The 13,472-nt window shown below is 35.1% G+C and overlaps 1 protein-coding gene across 2 annotated transcripts in view; it reads right to left on the bottom strand.

Moving 5' to 3' along the window:
• The window catches only part of ANTXR2 (ANTXR cell adhesion molecule 2), a 168,970-nt gene that overhangs the window by 101,423 nt on the left and 54,075 nt on the right, over positions 1-13,472 (bottom strand). For both annotated transcript variants that reach the window (XR_007517646.1, XM_049885923.1), the window contains exons 9-10: positions 12,329-12,427; positions 9,641-9,710 (exon numbers count right to left, since the gene is read on the bottom strand). Coding sequence is in view for 1 of the 2 variants with exons in the window: in XM_049885923.1 (XP_049741880.1) it covers positions 9,641-9,710; positions 12,329-12,427 (169 nt within the window). In the remaining variant the exon portion in view is untranslated. The remainder of the gene's footprint in view (positions 1-9,640; positions 9,711-12,328; positions 12,428-13,472) is intronic.

Below are 13,472 nucleotides of genomic sequence, written 5' to 3'. Positions count from 1 at the left end.
TCTCTGACTCTGCAGTCAAAGTGCTTGTTTGCTTACCATCTCAATCCTCCAAAAATATTCTAAGGTCTTATATTTAAAGTTCTCTCAATGGCAAAAGCTTAGTATCACTCTTCCAGTTTTTAATTATATTTACATATTTCTCACTGGTTAACTAGGATGATATTTCTATATGCTAAGTTATTATATTCATTGTGAATATATATATTCATGAATACATGTGTACATATATATATTATGTATTTGAAATTTCCTGGGCAATTTTTCAGAACTGTTGCAAACATGAAAAATACACTCTAAAAGTGATTTCTTTTAAATTTTGTTGTTTCGGAAAATTTTTTTGAAAATTATTGGTATGATATTGGCATTGTCATGAAGCAGGTACCTTTGCCCAAGGCCCTCACAGGCACACAGATTGATACAGCCACCTCATTCTCTAACTCAGACCAACACCTTGACCTCTCTTTGCGCCAAAACTCTGACATACATATTTAATGTTTCTTATTGTATTTTATGTCATTTCTGTTAGTATCTCTAAACTGTTCATTCCTATTCCTATATAACTTCTAATTCTGATTTGTATTATTTGACAGTGGGATTTATACCCTCAGTCATAGAGACTTTATAATGGATAAAACTCTATTAAAGCAATACTGTGTTTATATAATTCCAGACATAAGGGAGGGGAGGAATTCATCTTTATTTGTCCTGAGGATCAAACGAAATTGAAAGGGGTGCTAGATTCAGGGAGAATCAGGAGGCCTGGGTTTGAATCCTAGTCACTCCACCCTCAATCTTGCATTCTTTCATCTGTGAAATTAGGATAACTGAACTTATTTCAGAATTGTTTGGGGAGAAAAGTTTAACAAAATAATACATGTATAATGTGCAGCATAATGCCTGGAACACAAAGGTATCTATAAATTTTTTTTTTTTAATGTGCAGCATAATGGCTGGAACACAAAGGTATCTATAAATTACTGCAGCACCTATTTGTCTAATGGATTGTTCAGAATATCAAGGTACTTTTACATAAACCTTTTAGATCCAAGCTAAATACAACAAGCAAACAAAAAATATAAAGACTATGGAAGTATTTTTCAAGAAATAAAATAATTACCTAACTTCTTATTTAAGAAATTTCCATTCTATTTACTGCCATATTCAAATATAGAGAACTAAATTGCTCAGAATAGGTCTAGTATGTACTGTCACTCTGATCCATGTAAAGAAATTTTCAGTGCTATTTCCTTCCTGTTAACAGAACATTATCTTGATTAAACCCAACAATATAGCGATGCTGAGCTGTGTGCTCAAGCTTCAAAACTAAAACTGTACTGTAATTTCTCAGCCATTCCATTACTCATCAATTAAACAAATATTTATTAACTGCTTACAATAGGCCAGGTTAGGCTGTGCTCGGCAATAAGGTTACGATAACAAAACAGAGCATTACAGTGTAACTGAAAGAAAGCTACGTAAACAACAATTACAACAGAGTGTGATATTTACTAAGATAGGAATAAGCACAGGGGCACTGGAGGACTACGTAGGAGACACAAACCACTCAGCTTTGGCAAGGAGGCATCAACAAAGGCTTCCTGCTGAATGTCACCACTAAGATGAGCCGTAAAAAATGATCAGGAGGTAGGAAAAAAAGTTAGAAAGACATACAAGTAGACAGATCATTATCTTACAGGCTAGAAGGCAAGAAGGGCATAAAACAGCCAAGGAACTAAAAGCCATTCAATATGCCAGCAACACAGAGTGCGAGAGTAAGAAAATATGAATCAAAGCAGAAAAAGGGAGTAGGGAAAAGATCATGAAGAACCCAGAATGTCATCTTCAGACATTTGGAATTAGTTTTAAAATTTTTTTAAAGCTAGGTAGAAATAAGATCAGAATTGTGTTTTACAAATGCCACTCTTGTTGCAGTATAGAGAATGGATTCAAAGAGGACATTTCTAGAGTAGAAGGACCGCTTAAGAAGCTCTTCCTGTATTTTAAATAGGAACCAAGAGAACTGAACTAAAATATAGCAATGGTGGTGATGTGAAAATGAAAGATTGAGAGATATGAAGAAGTTAGAATAGATGAGACTTAGCCATTTATTGGATGAAGGAGGTGAGGAGGAAGGAAGAGGTAAAGATGCCTTCATAGTTTTGATTGGCACAAGCTGGTAAGTGGTCTCACATAGGGAACACAGAATAAGGAGCAGGTTTGAGCAGAAATATACTGAGTTTAATTTGAGGCCTTCAAGACTAAAATGTCAATGAGAAATCCAAGTGATTTCATGACATTTGAATAGCGAACATGTAGAGAGTGAGTTTAGGGCTAAGAAAAAGGCTTGACTGGAGATCTGGAGATCATCAGCAAGAAGAGGAAGCCTTAGAAAATATGAGTTAACAGGTCAGGAATTTGGCCATGATAAAAATTGATAGTTAAAGGATCGTCAGATTAAGAGTAGCCTGAGGTGACATCTGAGAAGTGACAGGCAGGAAGATGGGAATATGAAGCCATAGAAAACAAGGAAGACCCTCTTCCAAGAAAGGAGTGGTCAGTAGTGTGGATGCTGCAGGAAGGTCGAGGAAGATAACACTGAGAACTTACAACTTTTTTAATTTCCTTCTCTATAAACTAGGGTCCCAGCACTAGGTTTTACTGGGATAAACTAGTTCAGCATTGCTTAGAATTCCTTATAAATATCTTAACGCATTCTTTGCTCCATTCTTAGAATATTTTTTCAAAACAGAGAGATGGAAGGAACCTTAACAGCTTAACAAAAAGATTCCTTGAAGTCAATTTTAATGTCAATTGATACCCGATTAATAGAGATAGAATTAAATTCAAGTATACTAAAGTCATTCCCTACAAGAAATTATTAAACAGTACTGTGATAAATAATTAAGTAAATAAAATTCAAAAATCTTAATGGTCACAGTACTTTTATTTAATATCTAAAGACATGTAACTGTTCCAAAAGAGGAGAATGGCTCAATGCCATATGTCAGAGCTACTGTGGTCTAAGAAACCTTGAACTCCATGAAATATGGCTGACATTTCAATCCACAGTAACCTATTTGCAAAGTATTCATTTGCTCCTGACTTTATGAGTATCCAATAAAAGATTGCTATTTTATGACCCATTAAAAAAGATGAAAAAATTAAATAAAATCATGAAAGACATTTGCTGGAAGTAATAAATAATTTACCTCCAATTTTCACATACTGAAAATTAAAGTGGCAACTACTCAAAAAGTTATTAAAATTATGGTGACTTAAGATATTTTGAAATCAAGTGCTAGTAGTTAATACTCTGCAGAGCTTGTTAAAAGTTAGCAGTGTGCATAATAAAGGGTTTAAGTTGAAAAATAAGGTTTCATATTTGTGACTGGCTTAAAAATTCTACTTCTAGTCATGAGTAAGTATATAAATTAAGAAGTTTTATCTAATGACACTTTTTTTGAAGTGGTTGAAGAATTCTTGGATCAAATAATTTCTTTCTGGGATACCTCTACGTATCTATGTAACTAAAACATTACTATCAGAAGTTTGCTAGATTAAAAAAAACAAAACCTATATTCTGAAATGTACTAGACATCAAACCTAAAGCTGTATTATAAATGTTTTCAGTATTGCACTAAAAAGCCCTTTAAAAAAAACTTCTTTGTGTATTTTAATAAAATACTAAAAAAGTACTTGGAAATAATCACTCCATTCTTTAGTGCATTTCATCCAAAAATACCAAATGTCTTAGTGTAATAAAAACTGCTACAATAAAAATTTAGAAGCAGACATATAAGAGGATTTAAATACATTATTTAAGGACTATCCTCTACATTTCCATCTAGCCATCCCTGTTTCAAATCTTTGGGTTACAAGAAACTCACGGAGTAATTTTATGAGAAAATTCATCCTTAACTTGAGCTGACATGGGCCTCCCTTTACCTCCACCCTTTCTTTCTCCTTTCCTTGGGAGCAATAAAGAAGAAATCAAATCCCTTTTTCATATGACAGGCCTTCCAATGTTTGATGAGAGCTTGATGTGTCACACCTGAAACATGTATTTTTCTGTATTTTAATATGTATCCTATTTAACATTGTCCATATCTTATTGCCCCCCCACAGGTGTGCTTGAATTAATTAATGTTCCTCTTAAAACAACTTCTAGAACTAAATATAATATGTATAATTGAGTACAGGCAATGCAGATTAGGTGAACCTAATCACCTTTATAGGAAACCTTGGCAGCATAGTGGTTAAGAGCTACAGCTACTAACCAAAACGTAGGCAGTTCAAATCCACCAGGCACTCCTTGGAAACCCTATGGGGCAGTTCCACTCTGTCTTTCAGGGGGACTATGAGTCAGAATCCACTGTTCGGCAATGGGTTTTGGTTTAATCATCTTTATAATCAGAAAGCAATACACCATGTGAAAGAAGAGATCAATTTTTTACAATTTTGGAGAAGGGTGGAGAATAAAGAAACAGAGAGGGTCCTTAACCTTACCTCATCAAGATTCTAATGTTTCTATTCAAAATAATGACATAACTAATGCGCTGATATCCATAATTAAAAAAAAAAATCAAGTCTCCTTTCTTAAGAAAAAGAAGAAAGAATAAAATTGTAGCAGTATCGCCTGCTACTAATACACGTACCTACAAAGGTATGTTTTTGAAAAGTGTTCATGTGAGAAGCTGTGCTAAAGGGAGAATTTGTCCAACTAAGAAAAAGAAACAAAATCAATCCATTTTAACATAGGCAAAATAGGTTAGGCTAAATATTTTTTTTAAAAAAAAGAAATGTTGGCAGAAATAAAATGATTTTATTACCAAGTCAGGCCCTAGCCCCAAGTCTGCCACCCTGTTCATCTCAATAATCCTTTGGTATCAGATGCCCAAAATTTTCCACACAGTGCATGTCCCACCACTTCTTATGTAAAATACTCTGTCAAGAGTCTTCCCACACTGCCTTTTAAGATAACTAATACTATCAGTTTCATCTGATTTAGATATTTATTTCATATTTGCCAGAAGATTCTGGCCAATGTTTTTGAAAGCACATTTAACTATACCATATGCCTCCTTAAATCATCTCTATCAAACAAGCTGTAGGATAAGGCTCTGGTTCATTCTGTTCTGTTTTTCTTTCTTCACAATGTGTTTATGTATATTTACCCAATTTGTTCTGTTCTTCTTGCCAAATTACAGGTTTGAGATCTCAACTATTGCAGAGCAGCTGCGCTATTGTGACTGTCTCACAAAATATGGGTCAGGGAATAAGCCCATATCACAATTACTGGAGACACTTGTACATCAAACTGCAAGGCTGTTGCCCTGGAACAAAGAGGATTCGAAGAACTTCAAGACTTCACCCTATTCAAGCGTAAAGAAGATATTTTGGTGCAAATGAACCACTGGCAGAAATGAACTCTTCACAGTCTAGAATCTTTTCTTGGTAAAGACAAGCTGTTTAATTATATGACGTTTGTTTTTAAGTAAGTTGTGTCCAATGAAGGATAGAAAAGAATAGCATCAGTATGTACACCCTTACATTCTTTTTGTTTAAATAGTAAGAATTTATTTTAGTTTTATCCTAGTATTAAAACTAAACCAGTTGCTAAAGAGTCTACTCGGACTCACAGAAACCCCATGTGTGTCAGAGTAGAACTGTGCTCCATAGGGTTTTCAATGGCGGATTCTTTTGGTAGCCAGGCCTTTCTTCCAATGTGCCACTGGGTAGATCCAAACTCCGAACTTTTGGTTAGTAGCCAAACACAATCATTCTCCCCATCCAAGGACTTCCCTATCCTAGTGTGTGTGTATATATATGTATTTCTCAAAGCTTTTCAAAAGCCCATTCCGACAATGTTCAGCAACGATATACCTAGATAGAATTTGCCCAGATATCTTTTGTTTACTGCATAACATCAATTTCCAAATGCAGATGTATGTTCCAGCTACTGGGTCCTCTGCCAAATTCTTAGTCCACATCTCCAAGGAAACATCTTCATGTTAACATTCTTTTAAATCAAAATCCATGAGCCCTAATTTTTAAAACAAATAATCCTCAAATAAAATATAATTCTGGAAATCACTTAAGGATGAGAAAGGAACTGACAGAGCAGGCTAATGAGATGAGGCACATGCCTGTGGATCCAGCTCTGAGACTAGGCATCTGGCTCTGAGGCTGTCCATCTAGGGTTACTTCACCAGCGTGTTGTTAATTATTTAAGTGAGAGAACGAGGGGAACCATCGCTACATCTGTCACCCTCAAGCAGGAAAAACCTTCATTCATTGTTAGGCCAGATGTGTTTATTTGAAATATATACTAACTAGCTACTTAATGGGTTTGAATCCTTAGCCAAAAGCTAATTAGGTAAACATATTAACCATCAGTCACCTTACCAGGCTAAACTGCTTCAGTTGTGTTGATTTTAATCCAATTTCATAAAAAAGCTCACCTACGAAAGTATCTGAAGAAAATTCAAGGCAAAGGAAGGGTCCAAATTACTTGCACTATAACAGGGAGAACCAATAATGATGTTATCTCCACATGCCCAATAAATTAACACATAAAATCTTCCCAAGCTTTGTCTTAGTGGTATCATGTACACCATACAAAAAGAAAAGCAAAAGTAATTCTTTTAGACAGGTCTCCTTACCAAAACATTCTCAGCTTGCTTGTAGGTGAAATATTAATGTCAAGAACAGAACAAATAATGATTTCTCATGTCTGATAGTTATGATGCCATGTGTGATTTTTTAAATTGCATCTCCAGAGTACTTAGTCAATCTACATATCATAAAAGAATATTAGCAATCTCTATGGTAGCCTATTCCTAGGGAGCGTATGTCCAAAGGCAAATTCTAGAGAAAACAAATTCAATGCCTGGGACAGAACAGGCAGATTGCATTTTATAACTACACTGCAGAAGAAAGTAAGCGGTGCTCCTTAGCTAGTGACTGTTATTAAAAAAAAAAAAAAAAAAGCCAAAAGAGTTTTCTGTTCTTTTAAATGGCATATCCCGCCAAAATAGGGTCCTTATCATTTATCTCCTTACTTAAATAGACTACTGTCCCCAGCATTCAAATGCTCCCTTTTAGTTCTTTTATATTAGCAGGTAAACCAAAATATTTGAGTAAATGTCATTTATCCTTCATCCACGAACGTTTAGTGAATTTACTGTGTGCCAGGCACTGTGTTAGATGCTAGGGATACAGCAAGATACAAACAGACAAAATTCATTCTCAGAAAGGAGGCACAAAACAAACAACTAAGTGCGTTGGAGAAAAAATAAAACAATGAAGGGGAATAGAGAGAGCCAGATCCAAGGGAGAGGGATGATCGCATTCTTAAATAGGGTGGCCAGGAAAGGACTTACTGAGTAGGTGACATTTGAACAAAACTTGAAGAAGGTGAGGGAGTGAGCCATGAGAGGAAGAGCATTCCAACCAGATGGACATCATGTGCAACACCATGGAAGTGGAGTAAGCCGACGTGGTTAAGGAACAGCAAAGAGGCCAATGTGACCATAGCGGAATGAGGAAAAGGCACATAGATGATGTCTGGGCGGTAGCAAGGGGCCAGAACCTAAAGGACTTTATAGAGCATTGTAATGATTAGTTTTTACAATTAGTCTGAGTGCATGTTGGAAATTGTTGCAAAGAATTTTAAGCAGAGGGGTGAACAGAAACTGACTTGTCCTAATGGGATCCCACCTGCCAAGGGCAGAAACAGAAAGTCAAGTTGAGAAGCTAATAATCCAAGCAAGAAATGATGGTTGCTTAGTCTAGGATGATGGTAGCAATGGTGGTACTGAGGAGGGGCGGATACTGGGAATGTATTGAAATTAGAGCTGAGAAGATTTGCTAATGGCCTGGGTATAAGATAAAGAATGAAATGAACGATCACGAGAAGGATTTTTACATGAGCAACAAGAAGAATGCAGCTGCCAATAGAAAAGACAGCTTGGGGAGCAAGTCGGGGAATGTCTGGAGGTCCAACATAGAATTACAGACTCAGACAGCACAGAACTTCAAGCCAATCAATTCACCATGGCTAATACATGATTGGAAACCCTGGTGCCATAGTGGTTAAGAGCTACAGCTGCTAAGCTAAAGGTCGGCAGTTTGAATCCACCATGCGCTCTTTGGAAACCCTATGGGGCAGTTCTACTCTGTCCTATAGGGTCACTATGATTACTTAGAAAGCCATTGAGTCCCACTGTGCACTTGGTGTTAAAATGGCTCCGTACAAAATTGACCCGCCTTATGTTCCAATCCCAGCCCAATGTAGCCATCGGCATGTTCTCATTAACACTATATTATCACATGATGGAGAAAAGGAATCCTTTTTTTTAGAGAAAGAGAAAAAAGAGCCTGATTAGTCTTTCTTTTATAAGTTGTATTATGGAGCCCCATTCAATCAATTTAATATACAAAGGTGGTACTGCTATAATTTACTTAGACATCAGAAATGATACCTAATAGGTATCTTGAATTATTTAAGCATCCACAGAAGTCAAGTGCTCAAGTCAACTAAAAACTCCTAAAATGATTCTCTTGAGCTCCATGGAGGAAAATATGATCTTCCCTCTCTGAACACTAATCCAGACTCTGGATGATGGCCTTGTATACTTAATTTTTCTCTGTTCTAGGCAAAGATCAATATGAAGGAAACTTAGAAAACTGTATTATAGTCATGATCATAAACATATTGCTTCCATTGCTGCTGAGCTGGGGAACATTTGAAATATTTTGCAATCATTTCCTGCTTTGTAGTTGTTAGTTGTCATGGAGTCAGTTCTGACTCATGGTAACCCCATGTGTATAGGACAGAACTGTGCTCCATAAAGTTTCCAAGGCTGTGTGACCTTTTGGAAGCAGATTACCACGGCCTGACTTCCAAGGTGCCTCTGGGTGGGTTCCAACCGCCAACCTTTTGGTTAGTAGCCGAGTGCTTAATGTTTGCACCACCCAGGGACTTCCTGACTAATAGACCGTAGAAAAAAATGACAAATGGAAATACTAAAATGGTAGTGAAATTATCTGTGTATAAGTGATTCAAATAAAAGTCTTTATTCCAAGCTGAATATTCCTTATTTTAGCTATCATTCTTGTTTATCACCACACAAAAGAACATGACAGTATAGATCTTAATAGGACTGGACACACATTACAGCTCAAATTGGTACAAATGTACATATGTTTTTTTAGTCTGAGATGTCCCATATTGATGATGTTCCTATTGTTCTTTAATATTAATATTTATGAATTATTATAGTATTTAATCAAAAACTCACTTCACAACTCTGTGTGTGTGTGTGTGTGTGTCTAAGTTCAACACACTAAAGAATGGCTGTGGCTCTACTTACTTACAGTCTCTAACAATTATTCTCAAACCCATCTGGATAAATATTTATAGTACATTTGATGCAATATTTAAGAAAAAAGATAAAACAGACTTTACCACTTTCAACCTACCAAGAGCTGACATACTAACTAAAGTATTTTTCCTGTGGCTTACTGTTTAATGCTAATCCTGTACACCAAAATATAACACAATAAAATGTATATTTTTCACCATTTGCTAGTAATTTGTAGCCAAAATGCTTAAAATTATTTTCGGTGAAGTACTTACTCTCCAACTTTATTCAAAGTAGGTGCAGGACAAAGCATAGAATTAAGTTGCACACTTACTGGTGTTACACCTAGAAAATAAAATGCCACTGAATTAACAATGTGTCTAAAAAAATTACTTTGCACAGTTTCATTAATCATATGAAGAGCATGCTACACACAGAGTTCAAGTTTGGAAAATTAGATACATTAGCATAAAAAAACAAAAGATGGTCATCTGAAGAAAGAGGAGAAGGAAAAGGAAACAGAACTTGGTAATAAATTATATGCTCCATTGATATATAATAGTGGCAAATCATAAATTACGATTTTTCTGACTAGAGTAAATTCACATAGTTACAAATACTATAAAGTTACTTTTTCTCTTCAACTTTTCAAATATTTTTAAATTTTTAAGGGTAAATGATATATATTTTAAAAGTGGAATTACAAATGATAAAGTAAGATGAATGCCCATGGGAAAATGACTTAAATACATTTATGTACTAGGTGATTACATTGCCTTTTAACTTTAATAATGTATGAGGAAATATGACCTAAGCATATAAATATTCAGAAAAGTTACATAATCAACTGGATAATTCAAGAACCTGAATGAGAAAAAAATTCTGACTCCACTTATATTTTGAGGCTTTTTCTTAATAAATGGAATCTTAAACAAGTACACGTCTAATCTGTTTATATTATAATCAACAAAAAGGTGTAATCAAAAAGAGTTACGTAAAAGATTATTTTGATCAAAGATTCTATAAAAGAATCTTGATCAAAAAGGAGAAGAATGTGGAACACAGTTTAAAATCCTCATCGGATTCCAGATTTCTGGAACCATTGAGGCTAGATGAACCTCCAAAACTATCATAATGAGGTAATCTTTAAACTTTAAATCTTAAACTGAAACTACCCCCTAAGTCTTCTTTGAAGCAAAAATATTTTATCTCAAAACATAAAGTATGCCTGCCTTGAGCTTTGTGCACTTTTGAAGAATCATGTAGGTGAAATCAAATCGATAACAGCAACTCAAGAGGTTAGATGAGAAGCTTAGGGGGCCATGAGTCTAAGTCAGTGGGGTGGAACAATTCAGAGAAGGATGCTGAGAATGTCGGTACAACTTAAAGAATGTAATCAAAATCAAGGAGTTGTACAAGTAGAAATTGTTGAAATGATGTATGACTGTATATATTTTCACCAAAATAAATAAATAAATAAAAGACAACGCTAACTCTTTGATATAGAGCACTTCAAAAGTGTTGTAAACATTGCTACTGAATAAAAATTACTTTGTTTCCTTCAATTGTGGAACTGATAGGAAGAGAGTTTGTTACAAACATTGCTTGCCTTACCAAAATAATGGTCTTAATAGGAAAGAGAGAGATTATGACATTTGCCATGCTGAAATCCTCATCACTTTAATTCGGCAGACACATATTGAACTCCTACAGTGTATGGCCAAAAGTGTGCTAATTGCAGTCAATAGTACCATCACATAAATAGCAAAATAGCACACAAATATCCCAAAAATTTCCACCACCAGAGTGACATGAAGTTACAGAGGCTGCCTTACAGTATAAATTCCTAGAGGGAAATATACAGCCAGTCCCTAGATTATGAATGAGATTCATTCCTAAATATGTCTTTAAGTGGAATTTATACGAAGTTGGAACAGTTGGACACAGTTTGTATCTGATGTCAGTTAGTCAAATGTTTGTCTTAAAAAAAAAAAAAAAACCCAGTGCCGAATGTCAGTTAGTCAAATGTTTGTCTTAGTACATAGTATATAGTGTACCATTCTATGCATAAAAAACACTAGAGAAAAACTTCCAGATACAATAAAACATCTTTAACATAATAATACAGTCATAATAATAATAACGTTTTGACGCATGTTGCAAAGTAGTGCCCACTGAGTTTTTAATAGGCTTTACGAGAGTTGGTTCATAACAATGGGCTGTATGTAAGTCGGATGTCTGTAACCCAGGGACTGCCTATAATCAGCCACCAGGAAAACAAGTTTTAATGGAGAACCAAAATGTTCAGAAAACTGTTTTTTTTTAAAGGGAGAGTTTTCTCCAAAAGTGGATAAAAATATTTTACTCATCTGCTTTTTTCAAAGTCAGGACAATGAAAATAAAACCCAGTTTCATAAATATGATAATTGTCAACAAACTGTGCTGGATGGCCACTGGGGATACAAAGGATCTACAAGGCAAATAGCCTTATTGGGAAAATAGATAAAGAAAACAGGTGACAATAAAACAGGCAATAAGTAGTGGCGTAGTCTGAGAGAGTTAGATTTTAAGGCAGGAATAACAAGAAATAAGCCTGGAGAAAGACAACTTAGACAGTTGATGCAGAATGCAACCAGAAAAACTAAGTTCAACTATCACTTCTGTCCAATATTAGCTTTGTGACTCTAGGCAAGCTATTTTACTATGTCAGTCACAAAACCATCATATGTAAAGTGAGGCTACTTAGGCAGGACTCAACATTTATTAAGCTATTAACAAATGCTGCCATCATTCAATAAAAAAAAAAAGCTACTAATTAATAATTATTATTGCATTATCATCAGTACTTCATTTCTTTCTTCTTTGATTAAAAAATATACTATAGTTAGTATTAACTGGCGGAAAAAAAAACTTGATTCTGAGATGCTGTGCAAATATTAAAGTTGAGACCAGAGAAGACCTACTCTTTGTGTATGTTTCATTTACAGTATACGTGCAGAGCACACTGCCATTTCGACTCCCCAACATGAATCCTCTTCCATTCAAAACGATTTGAAATTCCTCTAGAAGTAAAAGGAAAAATAAACATTTTATTCACTTCTTTACAAAGATAACTTGAAACTACAGTATCAAAGTACATAGTTAATTTTTTCATACTATTCAGCCAACTAGTAACAATAAAGATGTAGCTCTATTGCCAAATCTACTTGTTTTTTAGACCCCCTTGGCAAACACAGTGAAGATACTAATCGCTGCCACATAGAAATGCATTATTTTATTTTTTTAAAATGAAGTGTTTCCCCCATAGTGATCAAGATCCTAGAACTGAAGTGTAACTCTCATTCCCATCCAGATACCATACAAACCTCCCCAAATTCTATCCTTAGGAAAACGTCAGCAGGAAAGAAACCTTTTTGTTTTTCTCTGCCTTCAGGTATTAATGTATGGGAATACAACGAAAATCAATTATTCCTGTTCTTTGATTCTCAAGACAGTCATGTGTAGCATTGTTTTGTTTTGTTGTATCGATGGCTCCAATTACACAATTCTTCTTTAACAGCTTCTCTGTATTACTAATCTTGGTTTCATTTTCTCTTGCATACAAATTTAAAAGTCATAGAAATCATGTATTTTGGACTACTAATCCCTGGTGGTGCAGAGGTTAAGAGCTCAACTGCTAACCAAAAGGCTGGCAATTGGAATCCACCAGCCGCTCCTTGGAAACCCTATGGGGCAGTTCTATTCTGTCCAGTAGCATCGCTATGAGTCAGAATTGAGCAGATGGCAATGGGTTTTTTGGTTTTAATAATCTATGTGCAGTCACTAAAAGAAGTTGATTTATTTTACCCTATCTATATAGAAGAAGTCACTAAATGTTAGAGGGTGAAATTTTTGCTAAAAGAAGGGCTAATGATCAAATATCTTGATAGGCAGGTAAGTTCTTAGTGTTTAGCTGCAAGATGTTATATTAACTATTTTGCTGTTATTGTTAGGTGCCATCAAGTCGGCTCTGATTAATAGAGATCCCATGTATAAGAGAATGAAACTTTGCCAGGTCCTGTGCCATCCTCACAATCATTGCTATGTTTGAGCCCTTTGTTGCAGCCA

This window comes from Elephas maximus, chromosome 5, assembly GCF_024166365.1.
Source record: "Elephas maximus indicus isolate mEleMax1 chromosome 5, mEleMax1 primary haplotype, whole genome shotgun sequence".
NCBI classification, from domain to species: domain Eukaryota; kingdom Metazoa; phylum Chordata; class Mammalia; order Proboscidea; family Elephantidae; genus Elephas; species Elephas maximus.
The sequence above is the reverse complement of the archived record's forward strand: the minus strand, read 5'-3'. Positions and strand labels throughout refer to the sequence as shown.